The 25215-nt window shown below is 39.8% G+C and overlaps 1 protein-coding gene across 1 annotated transcript in view; it reads right to left on the reverse strand.

Annotated features, from left to right (window-relative positions):
• Positions 1-25215, reverse strand: part of appbp2 (amyloid beta precursor protein (cytoplasmic tail) binding protein 2) — a 105555-nt gene that overhangs the window by 17035 nt on the left and 63305 nt on the right. The window contains 2 exon segments of the mRNA XM_086079889.1: positions 5800-5990; positions 19505-19590. Of these exon segments, the coding sequence (XP_085936015.1) occupies positions 5800-5990; positions 19505-19590 (277 nt within the window).

Here is a 25215-nt window from a genome sequence, read left to right on the forward strand (position 1 = left end):
TATCTCTCCAGCCCTACGTCCGACTGGGGACATCCGCGGATTCGTCTCGACAAGGCCTTTCCCAGAGATAGCGGTCCGACAGTTTCCCAATTTCATGCCCTGGAACGCTCCAGGGTGTGTCCGCCACCGCTCCATGGCTCACCCCTAGATTACACCGCATGTGTGTACATTGCGGATCTGCTCCGCTGATTTGTTTCCATTTCCAGCTTGTTCATATTACACCAGCTGAGTATGTGCTGCGGATCGACTGCCGACCAGTGCCGAGACCGCCAGACGACTCGACCTGGCAATGCGCTCCCGAGCCTCCCGGTCAAAATGGGTTTCTCAGCCTTGTATCATCATCATTAAAATTAAGAGTGTAATTGATTTTGTTGTGTGTGTTTTTTTTTTTTTACTGTTTTTTTATTATTAATTTTTTTAGGAAAACATACCGGCCGAAAAATTAATGGATCGATCGCCGTTATATTTTTGTTTTTCAAATAAATGTTTTGGATATTTAATTCTATTTTATTGTTATTATTTACATTATTTATTATTTTACAATGTGCAAAGGTTTGAACACAGAGTGTATAGGCCAGCTTTATTTAAATAAGAGATACAGTATATGAGAAAATGTTAACGCCTATCAAGAAAAGTGCATGTATAGAGTGTGTGGTGAGGTTAGCCTTAAAACATATAATAAATGAAAAAAATATAGCATGAACGAAAATTGTATTTTAAATGAACGAAAATATATATATATTGTGCTGTATAATATGTAAATAAAAAATACTTTTAATGAAAAAAAGTGACGAAATGAAAAAAATCTGATGAATGAAAAAGCATTCATAATAAACTAAAAATTATACCAATACGAAAAAACATATAGAATAAACGAAAAAAAGATATATAATTAACGAAAAGAAAATAACTTACGCGGATTTACATTATCGCGGATAGTTTTCGGGACGTAACACCCGCGAGAAACAAGGGAACACTGTATTTTGAAATCTCTAGATTCCCCCCCCCCCCCCCAGTTTTTTTTTACCAGGTATTGAGATGATACACGCCAAGGTCAATCAGATGAAAATTGTTGGCAAAGGGGGGGGAAGTATGACCACAATGGATTTGCAATAATGGGCCAAAATTGGAACATTCAAAAATTCATAGCTCACTCTGTACATTTTAGGATCTGGCTTTCATTTACTTTTTTGCGCATCTCAAAGTGCTACACATGCTTACCAATTTATTTATATTACTACTATATACTAGCAATATTCATATTCTCAGTGAGCTTGCTTGGTTTTGTCTGGTTCTCTGGCCTCCTACTAGATTCCATGAACATACATGTTAGGTTATTGGATGACTATAAATAATACAGCTGTACATCCATTGGTATGAATAAATGTTAATGGTTATTGTCTATATGTGCCTAGATGATCATTAGGGGCGTGCCAAAAAAAACGATTCTCATAAGAATCGCGATTCTCATTTAGTACGATTCAGAATAAATTTTAAATGTCCCATAATCGATTTTATTAAAATTATTTTATACTGTCTTGCCATTGTTTGTGTGCCTATATTGGGAGCGCTGTTCATGTTGTACACAATTTGGCCATTCTTTTGAGTGATAAATGTGCCGCGAGTACCGCGCTAGTTAGCATTGAGTCAGACTGGAGTAAATCATGACAATTATTTGCACATCTATGAATTGAAGCAGAAATAATTTTTTATCAAAAATAATTCTGAATTGAAAATCGATTTTGAATCAGAAAAATGTATTCTTAATTGAATCGCATATTCAAAAATCGGAATCAAATTGAACCGTGAGAGATTCACACCCCCTAGTGATCATGCAGTCAGTGTACCACACCCTCTTGCCTAAAGCCAACTGAGAGAGGTTCCAGCTCAACTGCAACTCTATTGGCGACAAGCGCTATAGAAAATGGATGGATGGAGATTATGTCACATTTTAATTTGTAAATGATTCATTCCGGTGTATTTAATACATCACACACATTTGACTGAATTTTTTTTAATGTTTAAAATAACTGCGGTCAATTAGCACAAATTTTGCAGGGCAGTCGGGCGCACACTGATTCTTTTTAAATTAACAACAACCATCTTCTGGATGCTCTAATACTGTATCAAAATATTTTTTTCCGAAATTCTGCCTTATTATCTACTGTGAGCCCAATTTTAAGCAATTGGATTTTGTTGGAAGTGGCCAAAGGCTTGCCTGATTCCAAGCGCTTCTGTTTACAAAATGAGTTAGGCGTGGCGCCACCTGCTTCAGTCTACACACTGTCTGCACCTGAAGAAATATTGATAGGCTACATGCTTTTTTGCTCTTTAGTTTAATAAAATAGATGATTACCAAATGCCACCTTTATGTACAAAATACCATTACAACAGGCATAATTAGTTAGTCTCGCCCGCCTCGGCGAACATGGTTGCCGCTTCTCACACGACCGTCCTGCCTCGCCGCCGAACGGCTTCAAGGTGGTGGATTCCACGAGCCGGCGGAGCAGGGCCCGCCTCGATCCCATCTCAATGCCGAATGGCTTCCGCGAGCCGGTGGTTTACGGGAGCCAGCGATGCAGGGCCCACCTCGCTGCCGGACGGCTTCCGCGAGCCGGCGACGCGGGGCCTGCCTATTGCCGAATGGCTTCCGCGAGCCGGCAACGCAGGGCCCGCCTCGCTGCCGAACGGCTTCCACGAGCCGGCGAGCAGAAGCCATTCCCTGCTCTCTCGTAAAGGGCGTGGATGGGTGGTGAGCTGTTACATAGATTATTTATTTAGCCCATGAGGGAAGTAGATTTACTTTCTCCATAACAATTGTTGCCATCATAACATGTGAAATGGGTAATAAAAAAATAACCTTGCCTTCATCTCTCACAAAGACGGGAATTTCAAATGTTATGCTTTTAAGACTATGAAGCCCCTGCGAAAGCAATGCCAATTTAGTGATGGGACCATAAACAACAAACGTGTAGTCCCCATGGGGACTTGTTTATGGGGTGCACACCCCTCTCATTTTCAAAATGACGGAAATCCGTTGCCACAAGAACTTTAAAGGTCTCATATTATTCAACTCTTCCACATACTAAAGTAGTTCAAAGGCGTAAAAGACATGTCTGTGACATGCATTTGTCAAAATTGGGATGTCATATTTTTCCTGTCCCTAAATCAGCCCCACCCCCAAAAAACTCCAGCTGTTTTAGGGGTGTGTCACTTTTATGTAAATAGTTGCACCAGGCCACACCTAGGTCATATACCCTTCTCTCTCGAAGGGGCTGTGATTTTGGCTAGGTAGCCATGTGCTAATGTTGTGAATGGAAACGACTGGCCATGGGAGCAGAAGCAGTGTGGTACAAACCGTACCAATTTGAGCCAGAACTATTTTTATATGTGGATAAGTGGCATAACGTTTTACCGTAAGAAAAAGTGGTATAACGTTACTACAGAAACTATGTTGTAGTGTTAGTCTGCGATTGTTTAGGCAATGGTTATTTTGCCGTAACCGACCACTCTCCTGCAAGTGTTATTTTGCCGAGAATGTCTCGGATTTGCCGTGAATGCTTGTAGACATTTAGAAATGGGTATGAATAACACAAATGTGCACATTTAGGCCACTGCGCAGTCGCAACGTGCATGCGCCGTGTCGTCGAGACCACTTAGCGGCCGGTTATCATCACAAAGTCAGTCAACTACGTGGAAAGTTGCCAGTTACTGCAAAATAACCACCGTTGATTGTATCTTGGCAAAACAATACGCGACCGCCTCAGTATTATCCAACCACCGTCTGCTTTGTCATATCTGATCTCTTGTAACCAAACAACCTCCACACGACAAATGTAGCTCCCACTTAAGCCACTAAAAATACACCGGTTATATGGTAGAACGTATGGTATGGCACATCTCTAATTGAAAGAATAGGAAGGAACTCCATCCATCCATCCATTTTCTTAACCGCTTATCCTCACAAGAGTCGTGGGGGACGCTGGAGGAGTCGGGCAGTAGGCGGGGTACACCCTGAACTGGTTGCCAGCCAATCGCAGCAGCAGCAGGAAGGAACTCTAAATCAAAATAAAATGTTAAACTAAAATTTTTCTTATTTGCAGAAGTTTCACACCGTTTGGACCGATCCATTATGTTTAAACGAGTTGCAAATCCAGAACAGGCTTTTACTAACAAAACAGTCCTTCGAGAAATGCTGTTGGTACACATCCTTATTAATCCACTGTCTTCTCAAAGACTCGGATGAAAGAAGCAACCACGTTTTCCTGATCGTTGTTTCCCCTACTCCACGGAGCAGTTGCGAGCAGTTGGTGAAAAAAAAAGGACCAGCCAGCTTCTCGAATTTCTGTGGGTGTGACAAACTTTTACCAGAGGCGGTGCCACTAACCCGAGGGGGCGAGGTCGAGTGCACTTCCGTGTCTTATTGACGTCACCAAGTCACGGAAGTTTAAATCTGCCCATTTAAAACACACATTTTAGAAAGGAGGAGAAAGCTAAAGAAGTCGCGGATGGACTTTTTTCATACCTGGTTGGATTGTAGACAGGCTGGGGATGCATATTATTGATAGAAAACCCAACTAAGGCTACGTTCACACTGCAGGTCTCAATGCTCAATTCCGATTTTTTAGTGAAATCAGATTTTTTTGAGTAAGCGTTCACATTACCTATTAATTGCGACCTCAGTCTGTCTGCTGTGTGGACATAATGCGTCCCCAAAGTGACCCGCATGGGCAGAAGAAGATACAACGTCACTCACAAGGCTGTTTGCAGAAGTAAATAAGTATGGTGCAGCGTGTCAGGGCCACGGAGAAAAAAAGGAGAGGTCTCCGTGAGCTGAGGCGCTCGAACAGGCTCGCCTCATTTTCACAAAATAGCAAGGTGAGCCTGTTCGGGCGCCTCAGCTCACGGAGACCTCTCCTTTTTTTCTCCGTAACGATGACGTCATGTCATTGCCGCACGTAATAAATAAGCCGTCTGCGTGGCTAAATTACCAATATCACCACCACAAATGTCATCTTTAGACTTCATGTTTTAAATGGGATTAAATGAAAGTCAAATATAAAGTCATAACTGTTACTCGAAACAACTTTGTCGATTCACGTACATCTCTCGAGTTGAGCGGACCTTCCGGATGCGTCAAGCATAAATCAAGCTTAATGCACCCGCCCGCGCGGAGCGCATATTGGCTTTTTGGGAACGTTAAGGTTGGATACATGTGACCTAGCCGTTCAGACAGCGGTCGCATTGCAAAAATTCGGATATCCAACTGGGACTACATATGAAAGTGACCCCGATCAGATATGAAAAAAATCGGAATTGAAGTCAGATACAGGTCGCATTTGGGCAAAAAATCGGATCTGGGTAGCATTTGCCTGCAGTGTGAACATAGCCTAAAGTGCAATTTCATACTATGAGACCTTTAAGTCATGCTCCAGTGCCACTGACACTGGTGTACACTGGTGGTCGGAGGAGCTCTAGGAACACACTGGCAGCCACACTTGCGTCAGTCTCTAACCCTAACCCAGGGCAGCTGTGGCTACGTACATCCGTAGTTTACCACCACCAGTGTAAATGTGCGTGTGCATGAATAATGTATCCATTGTGAAGAGAGTGTCCAGATGAGTGCTATACTAGATATATCTGATGCATTAGTATTTTTAGTATTATTATTATTATTATTATCATCAAAAGAACCTGGTATTCATTATTCATCTATCCACTTCATGTTTACTGTTCTATTTGGATTGTTAATAGCATCATGTATCTGTGTAAAAAGAAAAAAAAAGAAAAACATCTAACCTTGAACTTTCTCATGGACTGATAGAGCCGTCCGAGGTTGCCATAGTGTTTGGCTGTCTGGACATTGAACTCTCCAAAGGCTTTCTTTGCCAGCTGCAATGAGGACAAGTGCAGATCATGAGCCTCCTGCAGTAGGCACTCTTCTGTCTCTTTATTGTGGCAATCAATAGCAATTTCCTCCAAGATCAGGGCTAATGTGAAAAAGGAAAAAAAGGAAACAACATTGGAAACATATGAATTGAAAGATTATCAGTAAGGTTGCCGTAAACCTTACGACATGGTTACATTTGTTTGACAGACATGGTTAAATTTGATGTCACATTGGCATAATGATGACTTAGACTAACTTTTCCACATTTTACAACCATAAATATACATATACAATATTTTAATTGGATGTCAAATGACAGCATACTTCCCAACATTCCTGTTTCAGGCGGGAGACTCACAATTTTCAACCCTATTCTTGCAGTCGAACATCCGGGTGAATATAACGTCACCGCCCATAAACGCGACGCCATTTTGAAAAAGGGACAACCGCTTGTCGTTGCTGTTGTAGAGCTCTGGATTACAAATGCGTTGAACTTCTGTCTTATTTTCAATTTATTGCCCATCCAAATGGCTTAAGCTTGCTGTGTTGCGGGTTGTTGTACCACTAGGAAGAATTTGAAGCCGTATCTGCAGTTTCATTCACCTTCATTGTTCCTCGTGAGAATAAAAGGAGAGAGATATAGGTAACAGCGATTAATCAAAACAGATTACCGTGGGCCTTTCTTGTTGTTGGGAACCTAAATCCAAGCATTCTTACATTTGATTGATTGTTATGAGGGACAATACATATTAATAAGCATTTCAGTAAATATTCTAGGATTAGCCAAAAGGCTATTTTTCATATGCAGTCCCGAGACAGATCGTAAATGTCACTCTAATAAAATAAAAATAAAAATAAAATGCACAACAATACATTCACGAAAAAACTATTAAGTTAAAATAACATTTTACATAACAAAAGCAATTCATTTACTAAAATGTACAATAAAACCAGCAAGGGATAAACAAATACAGGAAGCATGAGAACATTCAAAAGGCAAAATGCAAGCAGAACAGCAAGAGCAAGTCTTGTTAGTGTTGACATTTCTGATTATCAATTAACAATTTTTTAAAGTTCTAGCTTAAATGTAATGTATGTGTTTAAATTTCTGATGATAACAGGAGTGAGATTCAACTCGGTAGCAGCTGGGCTAGAGAAAGCAGTTCCACCAAAAGCACTTTTACTAAAGGGAACAATACAAATTCCCTTTGTTGCGCCTCTGGTTCTACTATGGTCAGTTGTTTGGATGTTAATAAAATGGCAGGATATGACACAGATATGAATATTTGACCATGTTTTCCCAAGTGAGTAGCTAATATTGCTTATTTGCAGCCAACATTGTATTATGTGTGATTGGCCTCATGAAAAATAAATGTTCTGTTACGAAAGGTACATTGCCAATTCGATGTGCAGCGTTTGAAAGACGAAACACTGGATTGTACTTTGTTAAATTGAGATGAGGTGCGCGTGTGTGCCACTTTTAGTAGCATGGGCCCAAGTAATGTGTATGACGAACAGTACGTTGAAACTTCTTCATGTTTGATTTTGGAGCTAATGGTTGCATTTGGAGCCTGCAGCACACAGCGCTATACCGATGCATAGCTAGTAGAGATGAATAATGAAAGAGACAAACAGACACCAGGAGCAGACTGGCCAACGGGAATTTTATGAGTTTCACAAATGCCCAGTCCATTTTCCGGTCACACCAGTCGATAGCGTATGTTGCCAGCCGCCGTGCGTACTCCCTTCCCACGATGACGAATAGTAATGGCTGTTCAAATGTTCAAAATTTATCTGCGACAAGAAATAGGGTTTGAGAGGATAAAGATGCTTTGAGAGAGTGTGGCAAGAGGCTTTGGAACGTTAAGCAACACTGAAGGAATCTGGCAGAAAAAGCAACACTCGCTACATGCTACAAGCCTGCACCACTCAGTGAGATACGGGCTTAAAGGCAAATATAATTGAGTAACATCAGCATAACAGTGACATTTTATGTTATATTTTGCATGTAATATCACCAAGCGGAAGCATATAGATGCTAAACAAGAGCGAGCCAAGTACCGACTGCGGGACTCCACATTAATGTTACATAGCTTGGAGGTCGCATTGCCATGGATTTTATGGTGCATCCTCTCTGAGAGGTAAGAACCATGAGAGTGCTAACTCTGAACCAATACATGTTTCAAGGCGTTCTAGTAGTATGTTATGATCGACGGTATCAAAGGCAGTGCTAAGATTGGGTAATACTAATATTGACAAGGTACTGGAGTCCATTGCTAGGAGAATATCATTAGTCACTTTAGCAAGGGTACAGAGGCTTTCTGGGTCGAGGTTGTGTCGCTTAAGTCATAGGTGTCAAACTCCGGTCCTGGAGAGCTGCGGCTCTGCGGTCCTGCAGGTTTTGGATGTTTCTATTCTCCAATACAGCTGATATATGATCAGCTCATCAGCAAGCTCTGCATAAGCCTGATAATGATCCTGCTTATTGGAATCAGCTTGTGTTGGAAGAGGGAAACCTCCAAAACCTGCAGGACTGCGGCCCTCGAGGACCGGAGTTGGACACCTATGGCTAAAGTAGAGGTTGAATAACAGCGGTGCCACAGGAGAGTGATAAATATGTCATATTTTAAATGGAAGGTCCTAAGATGGTAAACAATTATTTAACCAGTTTGCTGGGAAGTCGGTCAAACAAGCAGTAACCAGTTGTGTAAGGTTTTTAAGGGATACTTTATTAAAATAAGAGAAAGTCATTAGACAATTATTAGCCTGACTGTCTCTATTAACCTCAGAAATTGCTCAATTTGACTTGGTTTTTGGCACATCTCATCTCTAAAAAGCTGGTTCTCTCATAAGCGGGAGCTCTGCAACATCGGCTGCTGTTGTGTTAACATTGCTACTGTATCAAATACTGTAATTATTTTAAGTTATTTTTATTAAGACCGATAATTCTAGAGAGATAATTAGTTTTTGATAAAACAAGAACTTCTTGATATTTCAGCAAGCTATCACACCACGCCTGACGGAAGACCTACATTTTCAGCACATGCCATTTGCGCTCAAGCTGTCTCCATGACTGTTTAAGTGTTTTGGTTACATCTGTAAACCACGGAGTAAGCCTTTTTCGATGAGTTTTAATTCTTAATGGCGCTACAGTATTAAGGGCCATTAACAAAACAGCATTAAAAGTTATTTCTAAGATTATCTATTGAACCAGTATAAAAAGGAAAGGACGCAGTTGCCAGAGGTACCGTGGTAACTCAGAGAGCGCAGAAAATAGTTGAATAACTACTATGAGGGTTGAACCCTGAGTGGGACGTGAACCCGATACCTTCTGCTTTCAGGGTGAGCGCGTTAAACCACGACACCAGGATTCACCAATTCCGGTCCTCGAGGTCCGGAGTCCTGCAGGTTTTAGATGTTTTCACCCACTAGCACACCTGATTCATATAATCAGCTGATCAGCATACCTGATAACAATCCTGATCTTTAGTATCAGGTGTGTTGGTAGGCGGACACATCTAAAACCTGCAGGACTCCGGACCTCGAGGACCAGAATTGGTGAACCCTGTACTACACCATTCGTCCACTTAGGTCCAAAAGCGCAGAAACCTAGAGCTCATTGCACGTCACTGATACGTGTATGTATATATATATATATATATATATATATATATATATATATATATATATATATATAAAGGGTGTCAAAATGATCGCGTTAATATCTCGTTAACTTTAAGTGCCTTTAACGGCACTAATTTAAACGCTCGATTAATGACCGCCACTTATTTGGAAAGCCTCTACTAGGGGAATTCTAGTCATGATGCAGCAGAAACGTCCATGTCAAAATTACCCAATAGAAATACACTGTACTACACTGGAGCTAAAACACACAATGTTTAAGGGGCAGAATGTTAACGTGGAGGAGCCATTTAAACTGTGTAGCACTCCCGCCGGTTCTCTGCTTTGGAAAAACACACTCGGTTAGCTGTTAGCAACGAGCTGGGTTTCTCCAGCTCTCCAAGACGTGTCTGTGGCACTCTCAAACCCTGTGAGAGCCAAGAGCCGAATGGACGCAGTCTTGTCAGTTGGAGTGACTCCAAGTCACTTGATCTTCAGATGTGAGGCGTATTTTATTTAGCAACTCCAATAGCTTGTAAGTGTAATAGTCGTGCTCTTGCCTCGCTTGCAGTAGAGCGCCAGCGGCTCTGTCTTGCAGTAAAGTGGTGTGACTTTACAATCAATGCGCATCCAAGAACTTAACAAAATAAAAGCATTACATTTTGTTCAAAGGAGTCACTATGACACCATTTAGCAGTAATAAATAATAATGCATATATTTGTGGGGACTGGCATCAAGTTGTATTTTACAATTTTTAAAATGTGCAGAAGTTGGAAAGTTACTTCATGTTAAAAATGAGATAGATCTTAATATGAAAATATCTTTTATGTTTTGTTTCCAGTAAAGTTGAGTCAATTTACAATGTGCATCCGTATTAAACTTAATTAAATAAAAACATTAAAGGATGTGCAAAGGAGTAACTAACACAATTTTGCAGTAATACATTAAATAACAATGCATATATTGGTGGGGAGTGGGTCAAGTCGTATTTTTAAAATGTGCAGAATTTCACATGTTACTTCATGTTAAAAAATTTGTCAGCTCTTAATATGAAAAGGAAAATGCACTGAGCTGTCACCATTGTCAAGCAATTATGCCATGTAGTGACAGAAAAATGACCAACACAAATCAATGTCACACTCTTATTTTACAGTACAGTACCTACTATTAACTCTTTGACTGCCAGACGTTTTCAGAAAAGGGATGCCGCCAGTGCCAGCCGATTTAAGCATTTTGACTGATCTTTCAAGGTCCACAGAAAATGTTCTGTTTGGACTATGGAAACACACGTACTACCAAATGAAAGATTGGACTTTCATCTTTCATCAGAAAAAAAAAGTTTGTTTCTACCTTATTCCGTTCTTTAGTAATCAACAATAGAAAATGGTTAGTTTGACCCAATTTCGCCTGTTTTGGACCAAAATATGAAGAAATCAAGCTTTTAGTGAAACGATATTATTTCATGCATTCTAGTGAATTTTACACTTCTTTTTGTCCATGAATGATGCCACAAACACCTAAATAGTGCTTTACTTCTATAAAACACTACCACCAAGAATGAAAAAGTGTTTTTTGATAGCAAAATAACAGTTTATTTACATTCAACATTCAACAGTGTAATACAACAAACGTGTGCAACTGTGCAACTGTACATGTGTGGTGTGTGCATGTGTTTCTATTTACAATTCTGTGGATGTTTCAACTACACAAGTTTTTTTTTGGTGTGGTATATAGTGTAACATTGCCCTGGGTGCAAGGGGACGCAGCAGGATTTGCACCACAGATTTGTTTCGCTGCGAATGCCCCTTCGAGTGCAGACCCTACACTTTCTTGCTGGCTTTTTTTTCCGGGGGGTAGCAGGTATATACTGCAGTATGTGTTTTGCCATGTTGCCATCAAGTCGACTTTCAGGATCGGTATATGGTGACCTGGTGTTCTGTCTGGCTTCCTCATGTCCTTCTGTTTGTATGTTTGTTGCAATGTCCTCCTCCTGGTCCTGTGGTAAGAGCCACCCTCTCACCACCTGCTGGATGAACTCCAAAAAATGCTGACATTTGCCAGGATGTTTAGCTTTGTACAGGATGAAGGCATTGAACAAACATATTTGAAACAGATAGGCAACAAATTTTTTGTGCCATTTCAATGTCTTCCTCGTGAATGGGTGATAAGAAATGTTTTGGTCCATCTTATCCACGCCATTCATTGTGGAATTGTAGTCCAAAACACATACAGGTTTCGGGAAAGGCACTCTTTTTTTAGTGCCTTCCGCCACACATCAACTGTCCGCATTTCATCTTTGTGAAAAGTAGTCACCATCCTCAACAAACGCTTGTCCTGCCATGCCACAACCAACACATTTGTGTTGTGTCTCACCAATTTCCCCCCCACCCCGAGGCCAGTGTTTGTAAGAGAAGTGATCTCATTTGGTTCACCCCTATTTTTTCTCAGAGTACCACAAACATTTGTACGTGCTGCCAGGAGACGTTCACACAACCCAATTGAATTATAAAAATTGTCCATAAAGAGCGTGTACCCATTTCCTGGCAGACGATCTAGCAAATTAAACACGGTATCCGGCAGAGAACAACTAGTACCAACATAAGGTTGCATATTAAAACAATATCCTGTTTGGGAGTCACACAGGATGTATGACTTAATTCCATATTTGATTGTTTTTTGGGGGTTGTAAACTTTAAACGATAGACGGCCCTGAAAATTCATCATTCCCTCATCAATACATACATTCCTACCGGGTTGGAACAGTTCTTTAAATTTATTTACAATATGGTTGAACACAGGGCGGATTTTAAATAATTTGTCATCTGAACTATGTCTCTCATTATTGTTAAAATGTAGGTAACTCCAGATAAGCTGGAAGCGGTTTCGAGGCATCGCGCGACTAAAAAATGGTGTGGTTTCAATTTCATCTTGAGTCCAATACATTTCTATACTGGGCTTTTTTATATACCCAGTAAGAAATTGGAGTGCAAAAAATGTTTTCAATTCACTTACAGACACTGGCTTCCAAGCACGACTCCTGCAGTGTGGCAGACTTTCAGTCTGCTTCTGCATGGATTGCCGTGCATATAAATTTGTTTGGTCTGCAATGTGCTGGAGAAGTTCGTTTGTGAGGAATAGTTGCAGGAAGTCAGCTGGCAGGGTTGAGTTTAGCTCTGCTGCGGCACCCCTTGGTCCTGGAGTTTCAGTAAACAGGAATGTGTTTGGCTGCCAGCCTGTTTCATGCCAGCCAGAACTTTTGGGATCTGCAAATATACATTTCAATATCATAATATTTATTTTAGATCAGTGTGAAGCAATATATATATATAAATATATATGTTTACCTTTTTTCTTGGATTCGCTGGTTGATGCACATTCTGTAAATTATAGAAGACATTTACCATCAAATATTTTACTCGTGCTGAGTTGGAGAATCATTTTTTTTTTACCTTTATTCTGCTCACGGTGAGACGCGTCACCTTGAGCCCGACGAGCTGCAGCTGAAATAAATATATACAATTACAATCATATCGAAAGACCGTTTTCTTTTGTTGTTGCAGTGTATTGAAAACACGTTTTTTATACCTCTCTTTGTCGTGGAAACTGTAGGTTGTGGCTGTGAGCACGATCCACGATCTATGAATTGTACATTCACGTTACACGAGGTGCTAGCAGCGTGCCGGAAAAGTATCTCATAGCAAGTTTGCGCTTACCGTCACACTCTTCTGCGGAGGAAATGCTGTCCGAATCACTTTCGCGAAGATCAGACTGTACCCACTCCTCTGAAGAATAGCCATCCGACTCGGGGTACTCTTCGTCGTCCGAATCAACGTCCGCGTTTGTAGAAGTACTTGGACGTGCACCACGTTTTCCAGCGTTAGCACCGCTAACCGGCGTCGCTTTAAGACGTGGCCGAAGACGTCGCGTCAAAGCCGCAACTTCGGCGTCAACCTCGTTGTCGCCATCATCATCATCATCGCCACCAACATTCAATTTAGCACAGGTTTCTTTTTGAAAATACCGATCAAGCGTGAGCTGCTTGCCACCGGTCGTCATTTTTGCTTTCTTGTCCTCCATGTTTTTTGCTTTCTCCATCTACCTCTCCACTCCACTCTAGCTCCGCCTCACCTTTTATACCGACGCCCACGGTGGGCGGCACACCCAAAGTGCAAGGAGAGTCATCGCTGCCATCTAGAGGCCAAAACGAGTCATTAAACTTACCTGATCTGCCTGATATTTTCAGCACAGCTGCCCAAGGCTTTCCTGCACCCGTTTTCATAATAAAAAAAAAAAAACATAGGGGACGTCTTTTAACGTCCTCGGCGCCCTTCCCTAGGTTTATGCTAAACGTTTTATAACGTTTATGGCAGTCAAAGAGTTAATAAAAAATAAAAATAAAATTGTTGTTAAATTACTGATTCAATTATATAAAAATGCAATCATATTTCTATTAGGTTAACATTTCTTCCCACTTTTATGTTAACAAGAGTATGACAAATTAGAAAACAATATTGTACACTTTATTATAAATTTAGATATAAATTGAGGTATAAAATGTGTGATTAATTTGTGATTAATCTTGAGTTGATCATTGAAGTCATGCGATTAACTATGATTTTAATCGACTGACACCTCTAATATATATATATATATATACATCATAATTAGTTTTACTCATAGCACAATATTGCTTTTATTGTCCACAGGGTGCATACAAAATAAATAAATACATAAGTACATATGTATGGATAGGTCTGATGCCGTTGAACATTTTGAGTGGTGGAAAGTAAAAGAATAGGTAACACTTTATGAGTACACACTATTAAGCATCAGTTAAGCATTAGTTAATAGTGAGTTAATCATTTATAAAGCATGTTTCTGACATGAATAATCATTACTATGTAATAAACACAGTCATAAATGTGTAACCCATCGTTAATAAGCTCATCTATAATGTGCTCAATGACTGCATTTTCATACTTTATAAATGATACATTCAGCATTTCTCGATCATGTATTGCATCATTTACTAAGCATCTCTTTAGGAATCGTCAATAGTTTTTGAAGATCATTTAGAAGGTAGGCGGGGGTGGGGGAGTTTGTGGTCGGCTGGTCACAATTTTTTTAACAAGTGGACAGCATGTGCTGCTTTGAAAACCCCCCTTTTTCTTTTAATATTAGATTTGGCAGAGGCATATTTTGTTGAATTAGTTATAATTCTTTAATGAAAAATATACAAGTTTCCTCCTGTAAACGTTGTAAAACGTCTGAAGTCCACTTGTTTATGTTTAACAAATTGAAAACATTATAAATCATGCTGTTTCTACTAAGTACTGTCTCAAATGTTCTCCAATTCCGATACTGTAAATGTATAGGATCGTATGCCGAGGTGGAGGAGCAATATGGCGGCCTCGCGGCTTCAAAAGTCTTGGCTTATCGGCTATCCAGTAATATATACAGATCAGTGGTCCTCTTTGAGTTCTTCTGAAGCCACTTTATCAATTTTAGGGCATTTATTTTAGTGTTTTTTTTTTTCATTAATAAACTTCTTCAGTCGGGTGAATTTGCTCATTGTTTCCCAGGGGGAAGAAGCATTAAACTGTGGTGATTTTATGAAGACATCCTGCGTTGTTATGATCTGATCTGTAAACCCCGTGTTGTACACGTTATCAACATGCGACAAAAGAATATCCGCTCGTACGACGTCATCATTGTGTTAGTGAATGGCGCCAACGTTCAAAACGGAGCCTCTCCATCGAGCAGATGAGTGCAAGTGCAGACCATAGCTGACGGGATTATGGAGGAAAAGCAACCTCAGACACTCGGGCGGACACGGCGTGGAAATAAACACATCGGTGCTGGCGGTGGCCGCCAGTGGCTCTTGTGGTGAGTATGTTGCTTCGTTTGCTAAAACACATTATGGATGAGTACGATGAGGGCTAGCTTGTCAGTAAGTTTAGCTGTTGGCCCAGATTGACTTAACCTGCATATAACCACCAAAACCCAGCTAATTCACAGACACAATATTAATACTTAAAAAAGTACCCGAAAAGAGAGGGGTTTTCACAACCCCCCACTCTGGATACATGCTGGGTGGAAGGCCATTAGAATTCCATTGCTACCGTTTGATACTACAAGAAAGTGTTGTAACACTAAGTAAGTGTTAAAAGACAATGTATTTGACATGATAAATGAACTGATTAGGAAGGTTTACTTATTGCATAGCTACACCACACCATAGAAAATCAACTCAAATTACTAAAAGATAAATTACTTCTTATTTTTTTTATTATCTGGACTTGATATGGTTTCAATTTAGAACCACTGTTTAGTCATGCCAAAATCACCAGTGTCTGAAGATAAACTGAGTTGGTATTAAGTTCTAGATGCATTTTGTGAACAGTTTCTATCTATTACTAGGTGTGTCCATGGCCCCTACTGCACATCTGTCAGACAAAAGAAAATCCCACGAGTTGGAGATGTGTCAGATGAGGGTAGAGTTACAAAAGAAAAATATGGGTCTCATACATGTGTCTTTGTGCCATGTTAGGCTAATGTTTGTATCTATTTATTTTAACAGTGCTTAAAAGAGGACACAGGTGTCACCCAAGCAATTCGCTTGTCTTTATCTTCCTCGTGTGACAGCTCAGAGGAAGATTCCTCTGATCCTGTATCTGACTCCTCCTCTAATACATCCTCATCAGAAGAGGACAATAAGAAGAAGAGGAGGAAGAAGGGAAAAGACAAAATGTCTAAGAAGTCAAAGCAAATTGAAAATGGAAAATAAGTAATTGCTAACTGCTTAGCTCTGCTGTACAATTGTTCCTGTCCTGGCTGGTACAATGTGTGGGTGATTTTCTTAGCGTGAACTAACGAAGGGTCCATTCAGAGGTAGCAGTCATTATTGTCACAGCAGATTATTTCAGTAATCTATTAATCTGTTTTATTCTTTCGATTAATAGATGGTTTATATTTCCATCCTTTTTTTTTATATCGACAGTGCATAAACATAACATAACAATATTCAGTTACTGATTTAGTCTAATGTGAGGATAATAATAAAAAATGTCCATCAACACAGCTATTGTTTTATTGTGGTTCAAAACAAAGATAATCAGTCCGCTTTCATGGACCACTACAGAAACTGAAAAATATTTACTCCTTGTAGAGCCGAAATTCTGATTATTTGGACAATTTTTTAATTAAAAAAAATATTTCTAAATGATTCATCAATTATTAAAAACAATTGTTGTTTAATTTGATAATTGATTAGTTGTCGATATATTGTTGCACTCTACATGCAACCATGCATGCAAACCAATGACATTTATTGTATCTGCTGCAAATAATTTAGAGTTTTATTTACGTTAAATTATGACTGAAATATTTTCAATTTTTTATATTGAACGTTTTTTTTTTATTAAATAATTTTATTTGTAACAATCTTACTCTTACACTTACTGTTGGTGTTTTTATTCAGCCAATTTTCCCTTTGTGAACGTTAATATGAATAAAATAAAGATTAAAGCAATATGTTCTGTATCCCCCTGTGTTGTGACTTTCCTTTGTCTTCTAACAGATTTTTTAGTCGGTATTTAGGCATTGTTAGCTTTTAAAACTCATTTATAAATGTTTTACAAGGCATAGATAGTGCTCACTCTACATGAGCTCACAAAGAACACTTAATTAATGAATAGTAAGTGCTTTGTAACTACTACAATTGATGAATTAATGAGTATCCAAATTTGGGACAAAATACCTTAGGTGTTGTAATTATTATTATTTTTGTCGACCCAAGGGCTAGGTGGCACTATATTTATAACTGACTATTGTCATAGAGATACCTTCAGGTCGTGACTATAAACATACAAGTGAAGTTTGGGATTTTTTGGAGCATGCACCGGGGAGTTATTACGTATTTTGTCTTTCATAGCGCAGGAAATATGAAGCACAAAATATGATACATACAGTATTTAGAAAACTCAAGATCCCCCCCACCCCCTGTTGATGGCCCAGGTCTTGACATGGTCCAGGCCAAGATTGAAGTCAATTGGTGACATTGGTCAAACGTGTAGGAGAAATGAGCATGAGTATGCCCCCTGTAAATGTTAAAAAAATTGGCAAAAATCGTACATTAAAAAATTTGTAGCTCACTTCCTGTTCATTTAAGCATAAGCGTTGTTTTCTTGGCGAACAGTACCTTGCCACGTCCACAGCAATTCGCGAAAACTCACAAACTTTGTGTTATGACATCATAAAGGCCTAAACACTTTTCTGAGCAAATATGAGGTAGATCCAGTTAACGTGGTTGAAGAAAAAAGTAGAAGAAAAAAACAAAAAAAACAAAATTTTGCCAGGAGGTGGCACTATCAGTACGAATAAATATAAGTTTGTAATGGCCATACCCTTTGGCGAAAAGTTGCAATATTCGGTGTTGGGCATAATCAACATCTTAAAGCTTTTCTGACAAATTTTTAACTGGATCCTTCAAACGGACTCGGCACAATAGATAAAAATGTAAAGGCTAAAATTTATTGTCACCACTAGGTGGCGCTACATGTATAATCGAATATCATCATATAGATGTTTTCAGGCAGTGGCTATTAAGATGCATGAGAAGTTTGGGAATTTTTGGGAGCTTGTACTTATTAAGTATTTCCTCATTTTTGAAGAAGGAAATATTAAAGGCAAAATTTGAGGCCCCGTCCCCGTCATATAGTATTTCAAAAAGTCAAGATTTTTTCCCCAGTTGTTGTCCCAGGTCTTGAGATGTTACATGCCAAGTTAGAAGTAAATCGAATGAAAACTGTTGGCAAATGGGCAAAAAGAATGACCCCAGTAAATGTGCAAAAATGGGCCAAAATTGGACATTCAAAAATTCATAGCTCACTTCCTGTACATTTTAGGATATGGCTTCCACTGACTTTTTTGTGTGTCTCGGGGCGCTTCACGTGCCTGCCAATTTTTTTTAGCCCTGCATATTTTTCCGTTAGGGGGCGCTATATGTTTTTATGTTGCTATGGCAACTATATAATATCAAATTTTGCGCAGAGCCCGAGGAGTGTGCAAAGTTTGGTGAGTTTTCGTAAATGTTTAGGTCCCCAAAAATGAGATAGTTTAAAAAGAAGGAGAAGAAGAAGAAGGAGAGGAAGAAGAAGGAGAAGAAGAAGAAGGAGAAGAAGAAAAAGAAGGAGGAGGAGGAGGAGAACAACAACAACAACAAAACAATGGGGACCTCGCAGCCGTAGCTGCTCGGGCCCTAATAATTCGAACGAAAAACAATAGGAACCTCGCAGCGGTAGCTGCTAAGGCGCTAATGATAATAATAATACGAACGAAAAACAATGGGGACCTCGCAGCTACCCTAAAAAGATAGCAAAAGATAGCTGTAAAAAAAAGATAGCTATAAAAATAAGATGAAGTAATTCACAATTAGTAAAACATAACATTGTATATTATATATTAAAGTGATGATTTGATCACATTTATTGATCAAATTTCTATGGCCATTTGTATTTTTACCGGTGTCCAGACACCCTGTACAATACACGATAAAATGAATTTTTAAAAATAAATACGTAAATAAAATAAACGTAAAATATCTAGTGGCCATACAAGTCACATTCAAAATATGTGGTTGTACAAGTTTTTTTCAAGGCAAGTGCAAATAATAAAATTCAATATAACGGTGTGCCAGAGTAGCTCCCATTTAACCGTTCTCCACACAAACTATAGTGTATCCGTCTGAACACTTGGTGGCACACTGGATCGCACCTGCATAATGACGTACTTCATAGACAGCCGAAGAAGAGAGCCGTGAAGTGAAGGGATAGAGTCATGTGCTAACTTGCAATCGAAGTGAATAAGACAAATACAGAAAAATCAAGGGGTACGAATACTTTTGTAAGCCACTGAATGGCTTACTTTTGTAAGCCACTGAATTGCCTAGTAGTGAGTATGCCTAGTAGTGAGTAAATATTGCCTTGCCTTACCTTTGACTCTCTTAGAGGATGCTAGGAGCAGATGATCCTCGGGCAGAATATGAGTAATGATGTCTATGGCACGTTCTGCATGGAATCTTGAAAACACACAGACAACTTGACCATTTATTTCAGTAAATTAACGCAGACAGGTAGAAAATGCATTCAAGTCTTATAGCCAGCAAATATTTCTCTATTTAAGAGAAATACTTTACAGAATGTCAAATTTCGGTCCATAGCAATTATAGCTATATAAAGGTAACATGCGTTTTAAAAGTAGATACATTTACAAACTGTAAACAATATTGATTAATTCCTTTCATCCATTTTCTCAACCGCTTATCTATCAAATTAATTTATGAAATTTGTACTGCCCAGCGTCTGAAGCGTCAGTAAGCAATCAGTGTTATGGCAGTAATGAGTTAGCGTTCAGTGATTTCCATTACAAAATATGGACAATGTGTAACATTTTGACAGCTCTACATACATATTACTTAATTGGACCTCGATATTAAATCATCCATATGGCACCATCGCGTTCTAAAAGTGTACAGTTGGATTCTTAATAAGTTAGCTTAATAAGTTAGCTTTCCATCTGATAGAGTTGTCTAAATTTTTGGATCCAAAAATTAGAGGTCGGTTGTGTTTGTTTGGTCGACTTCGTAGTCGTGTCATCGGATTTGCGGCCGCATGTTTTGGACACTCGGGTGAAGAGAGGGGCGGAGCTGTCAACTGATCACCACCTGGTGGTGTGTTGGCTTCGATAGTGGGGGATGATGCCGGTCAGACCTGGCATACCCAAACGTATTGTGAGGGTTTGCTGGGAATGTCTGGCGGAATCCCCTGTCAAAAAGAGTTTCAACGCTCACCTCTGGCAGAACTTCTCGTCTGGGATACCGAGCCCCCGATACGGGCTATTAGGTTCCTGTACGACCGGTGTCAGAGTTTGGTCTGCATTGCCAGCAGAAAGTCAGATTCGTATCCAGTGAGGGTTGGACTGCTTTTTGTCGCAGATTCTGTTCATAACTTTTATGGACAGAATTTCTAGACGCAGCCGAGGCGTTGAAGGGGTCCGGTTTGGTGGTCTCAGCATTGCATCTCTGCTTTTTGCAGATAATGTGTTGCTGTTGGTGATCGCCAACTCTCACTGGAGCGGTTGTGTGCGCGGGAGATAGGCGGATCAGTGCACCGTCTGCAGTGATGCTGACTCTGTATTGGTCCATTGTGGTAAAGAAAGAGCAGAGCCTAAAGGCAAAGCTCTCGATTTACCAGTCGATCTACGGGCTCTCCCTTAGAGATAGGTTGAGAAGCACGGTCATCCGGGAGGGACTCAGAGTCGAGCCGCTGCTCCTCCGCAATAAGAGGAGCCAGCTGAGGTGGCTCGGGCATCTGGTTCGGATGCCTCCTGGACGCCTCCTTGGAGAGTTGTTCCAGGCATGTCCTACCGGCGGGAGGCCCCGGGGACAACCTAGGACACGCTGGAGAGATTATGTCTCTCGACTGGCCTGAGAATGCCTTGGGATCACGTCGGTGGAGCTGGATTAAGTGGCTGGGGAGAGGGACGTCTGGGCGACCTCCTAAAGCTGCTGCCCCCACGACCTGACCTCGGATAAGTGGTAGAAGATGGATGAATGGACGGTTCTGTTTGTAACCAAGAAATTGTGAACCATGTCAGAGCTGCCGTAAAAAATAATATTTAAAAGATATGTTGCAGCCCATCCCTGCACCACTGATGGAATAGTACCAAGTACAGCCACCGTTAAATCCCTTGGTATTGTAACTTGGTTTATAGACTTATACACTTCATCCTAGAAACCGTATAGTTTAGAACAGGATCAGAAAATATGTGTGTGATTAGGCACCACAGAGCCACAGTTCCTCTAACACAGAGGTGGGCAATCTCGGTCCTCGAGGGCCGGAGTCGTGCAGGTTTTGGAGGTTTCTCACTTCCAATACAAGCTGATTCCAATCAACAGGATCATTATCAGACTTATGCAGAGCTTGCTGATGAGCTGATCATATATCAGCTGTGTTGGAAAAGGGCAGCATGCAAAACCTGCAGGACTCCGGCCCTCGATGCCCACCTCTGCTCTAACACAAACTTGGAACATTGGGGGACAGTTCGGTATAATTTGATAAATTCATATATCTAATTGCTCTTTTTTGTAGTTTGAAAACACGGTAAGTATTTTTTTTGTTTTCAACAAAATAGGTCAGGTATGGTAATAATAATAAACACTAGAGCTGCGAACAACTACAAAGGGCCCTCGCAGCCCGGGCCACTTTGGTGTACTGCCACATTGGAATTTTTTATTTATTTTTTAAATGGCACAATAAATGACTTTTGGGAAGATTGCGGGAAGCGCACAGATCTCCAAATCAGCAATATAAAATTTGAATTAAATGACAAAACTCGTACTGAAAACAACATCAAATCTGCAATGAATAAAGCTGGGGCGCGTAAAAGCCGAAAGAAAGGCGTGAAGGTGGCGGAACACAGCGAAAGTGAACTTGAAGAAGACATGAGTGACGCGGGGGAGGGCCGCTTCCCAGAGGCAATGGTGCAAGGGCTAGCTGGCCTGACTACCTCCATCGACTTCGTGGCGACATGACTACGTTTAAGTGCGAGCTGAAACAAGAAATAACCTCACTGCGAATGGACATGGAACAAAGATTCAAAGATAACGACATGACGATGAGTGAGCACGGGGCTCTGGCCGAGGCTCAAACCCGCATAGCTGAGCTCGAAGACAGCAACGCGGAGGCTAACGCCACCATGGAAAAGTTACTGGCCCGGACCCGGGGGATGCAGGACAAGCTAACGAACCTCGAAGTTATATTTTAAACAGAAATACTATGAGGTGGGATCAAAATCTACAAAATTGCTAGGAAGAAAGATAAGAAAACGGATTTCAGAGAACGCAATACATGCAATTAAAGATCCTTCTACATGTGAAATAATTAATCAACCTGAAAAAATTGAGAAAATATTTTAAGACGTCTACACAGTTATATGCACACCCCACATCAGCAAGTTCGGAAGAGATGAGGTTTTTACAGGAGTTAGATCTTCCGTCAATAGGATGTAATCAAAATAAGATGTTAACACAAACTAGTACTGAAGAGAAAATATCAAAAGCCATAATTTTTTTTATACATTTTCTCTTGTTGAAATACATTAACCTTATTATTGTATTAATATAGAATGAATAAGGGGTAGGACTAGATACTTTTTTTCCCCTTCCTACCCCTTTTGAACATATAAACTCTCTTCTTTCTTCTTATTCTTGTTTTTTTCTTTTTATTTCAATTTCTTTTTTATACTTGTAATGTTTTTTTAATGTTATTTTATGTTTATATGTTCAATAAAACAAAAACAAACCAAAATGGCAAGGCAGCAGGAAGTGACGGGGTTTTCGGCAGTGTGGTACAAAGTGTTTAAGAATAAGTTGATGCCAATACTCCACAGTACCTTGAACTAGACGCTGAAGAATGGTAAAATTCTAAGCTCCTGGTCGGAGGCGATAATTACACTCATTCCGAAACCAGGTAAAAACAAAGAATGTTGTGCAAATTATCGTCCTATCTCAGTATTGAACATAGACTATAAAATATATACGTCAATCATATCAAAAAAGGATTAACTCATTCCTGTCTGAATTAATTTATGAGGACCAAACAGGGTTCATACAAGGGCGACAGACACACAATAAGAAGGACTCTTCATATTACGGAAAGAGCCCAAAGAGAAGGAAAGTACAGTTTTGTTAATCATGGATGCCAAAAAGGCATTTGATTTGGTAAATTGGAAGTACTTATTTTTGGTCCTGGAGAGAATGGTTTTAAACACCGAAGCTATAGGAATCGTGAAAAGTCTATACACTCAACCCACAGATAGATTGAAAATAAATGGAACTCTTGTCAGATTTTTTTTTTTTTACATAGATCCACCAGGCAGGGATGTTGCTTATCACCGGCACTTTTCGCTCTATTCATCGGGCTATTGGCTCAAGCAGTGCGACAGAATCAGGATATATTAGGAGACGATAGATGGGTGGAGCATAAAATTTGTATTTTTTCTGAAGATGTGATAGTTTTCCAAATCAATCTCTAACTAAACTAATGAAGCTAATGGGAACATTTGAATATCTGTCTGGATACACAATTAATATTTCGAAAACCCAAATTTTATCCCCACACAAAAAATTTAACAAACTTTTAAATTTAATTGGGGAATGAAATCCATTAAATATTTGGGAGTGGAGATAACGAAAGATTTTCAAAACATAAATGCAAAAAATTATGCAGTGGTACAGGACTGTGCAGAAAGCTATACAAAGGTGGACGACACTCCCTTTGGATTTCAGCTCCAGGATTGAAATAGTAAAAATGAACATTCTTCCGCGTTTTTTGTACCTGTTCCAAGCCCTACCAGTGGAGGTCACCCCAACCCATTTTACATCATGGGACAGGGCAATATATAGGTTTATCTGGGAAGATAAAAGGCGTAGGGTTAAATTCAATAGGCTTCAATTACCCAAAGATAAAGGAGGGTTGGCTTTGCCAAGCCTTAAACATTACTATTATGCAGCACAAATCAAATATACAGTCCTGCTCACCATTATTGGCACTCATGAAGGTAAAGTACATAATGTGGAATATCTTCATAAATAAAATAATCAAGTAAACCCTTTTATTTTTTACAACAAACTTGTGTTTTATCCTAAAGACCAAATGATTAAAAAACAATTTAAAACAATAAACAATGGGCGGAAAAAATAGAAATCTTAAAATGTGCTCTGTCACTGGTATTGGCACCCTTTCCTGTAAATCAGTATGGAAACACATTGTGACACCTTTGGTAAATCACAAATGAAAATTCCCTGTTCTAAATTGTCTGTGCCCAATTGACATGAATTAACCAATGCATGATGACCTAGATGTTTTTAAAAGCCACCTGTTATCCCTTTTCTTTTGTCAAAATCATGAAAACAAAGGAGCTGTCTGAGGAAATCAGAAGTGCAATTATTCACAAACACAAGACCTCCAAAGGGTATAGAGCCATATCCAAAGATTTTGGTAGCCCTGTTTCAGCAGTGTGTAATGTTATTAAGAAGTTTGACGAGCATGGAACTATCAAGAACCTCCATGAACGTGGGGGGAAGAGAGCAATTGATGACAGAAGTCTTCGACGGTTGGTGCGAATGGTGGAAAAAACACCACGTTAAACATGCAAAGACCTGAAAGCCAACCTGGAACAATTTGGGAACATGGTTTCAAGAAGCACCATGCGCCACACACTGAACCAAAAACAGGGCTTCATGGACAAACCACAATTATTTTGGGAAACTGTTCTGTGGACAGATTAACCAAAAGTAGAGATTTTCCGAATCCTATGGGGCTGCCCTGCTGCATCTGGTACTGGAGGCTTTAAACGTATCACACGAATCATGAAACCAGAGAACTATCAAGACATTCTATGGGGGACATGTCCTACTAAGTGTTAGACAACTTGGTTTGTGTTGAAGGTCATGGGTCTTCCAGCAAGACAGACACACATCCAAAAGCATACAGGAATGGTTAAGAAGCAAAAAATACTGTTTTGAAATGGCCAGCAATGACCCCTGATCTTAATCCAATTGAAAATCTTTGATATGAGCTGAAATGTGCCATTAGGAAAAGAAACCTGTAAACATTCAAGAGCTTGAACAATTTGCAAAGGA

Source organism: Leptonotus elevatus, chromosome 7 (genome assembly GCF_054856555.1).
Source record: "Leptonotus elevatus isolate MCC_2025b chromosome 7, RoL_Lele_1.0, whole genome shotgun sequence".
Lineage (NCBI taxonomy): Eukaryota > Metazoa > Chordata > Actinopteri > Syngnathiformes > Syngnathidae > Leptonotus > Leptonotus elevatus.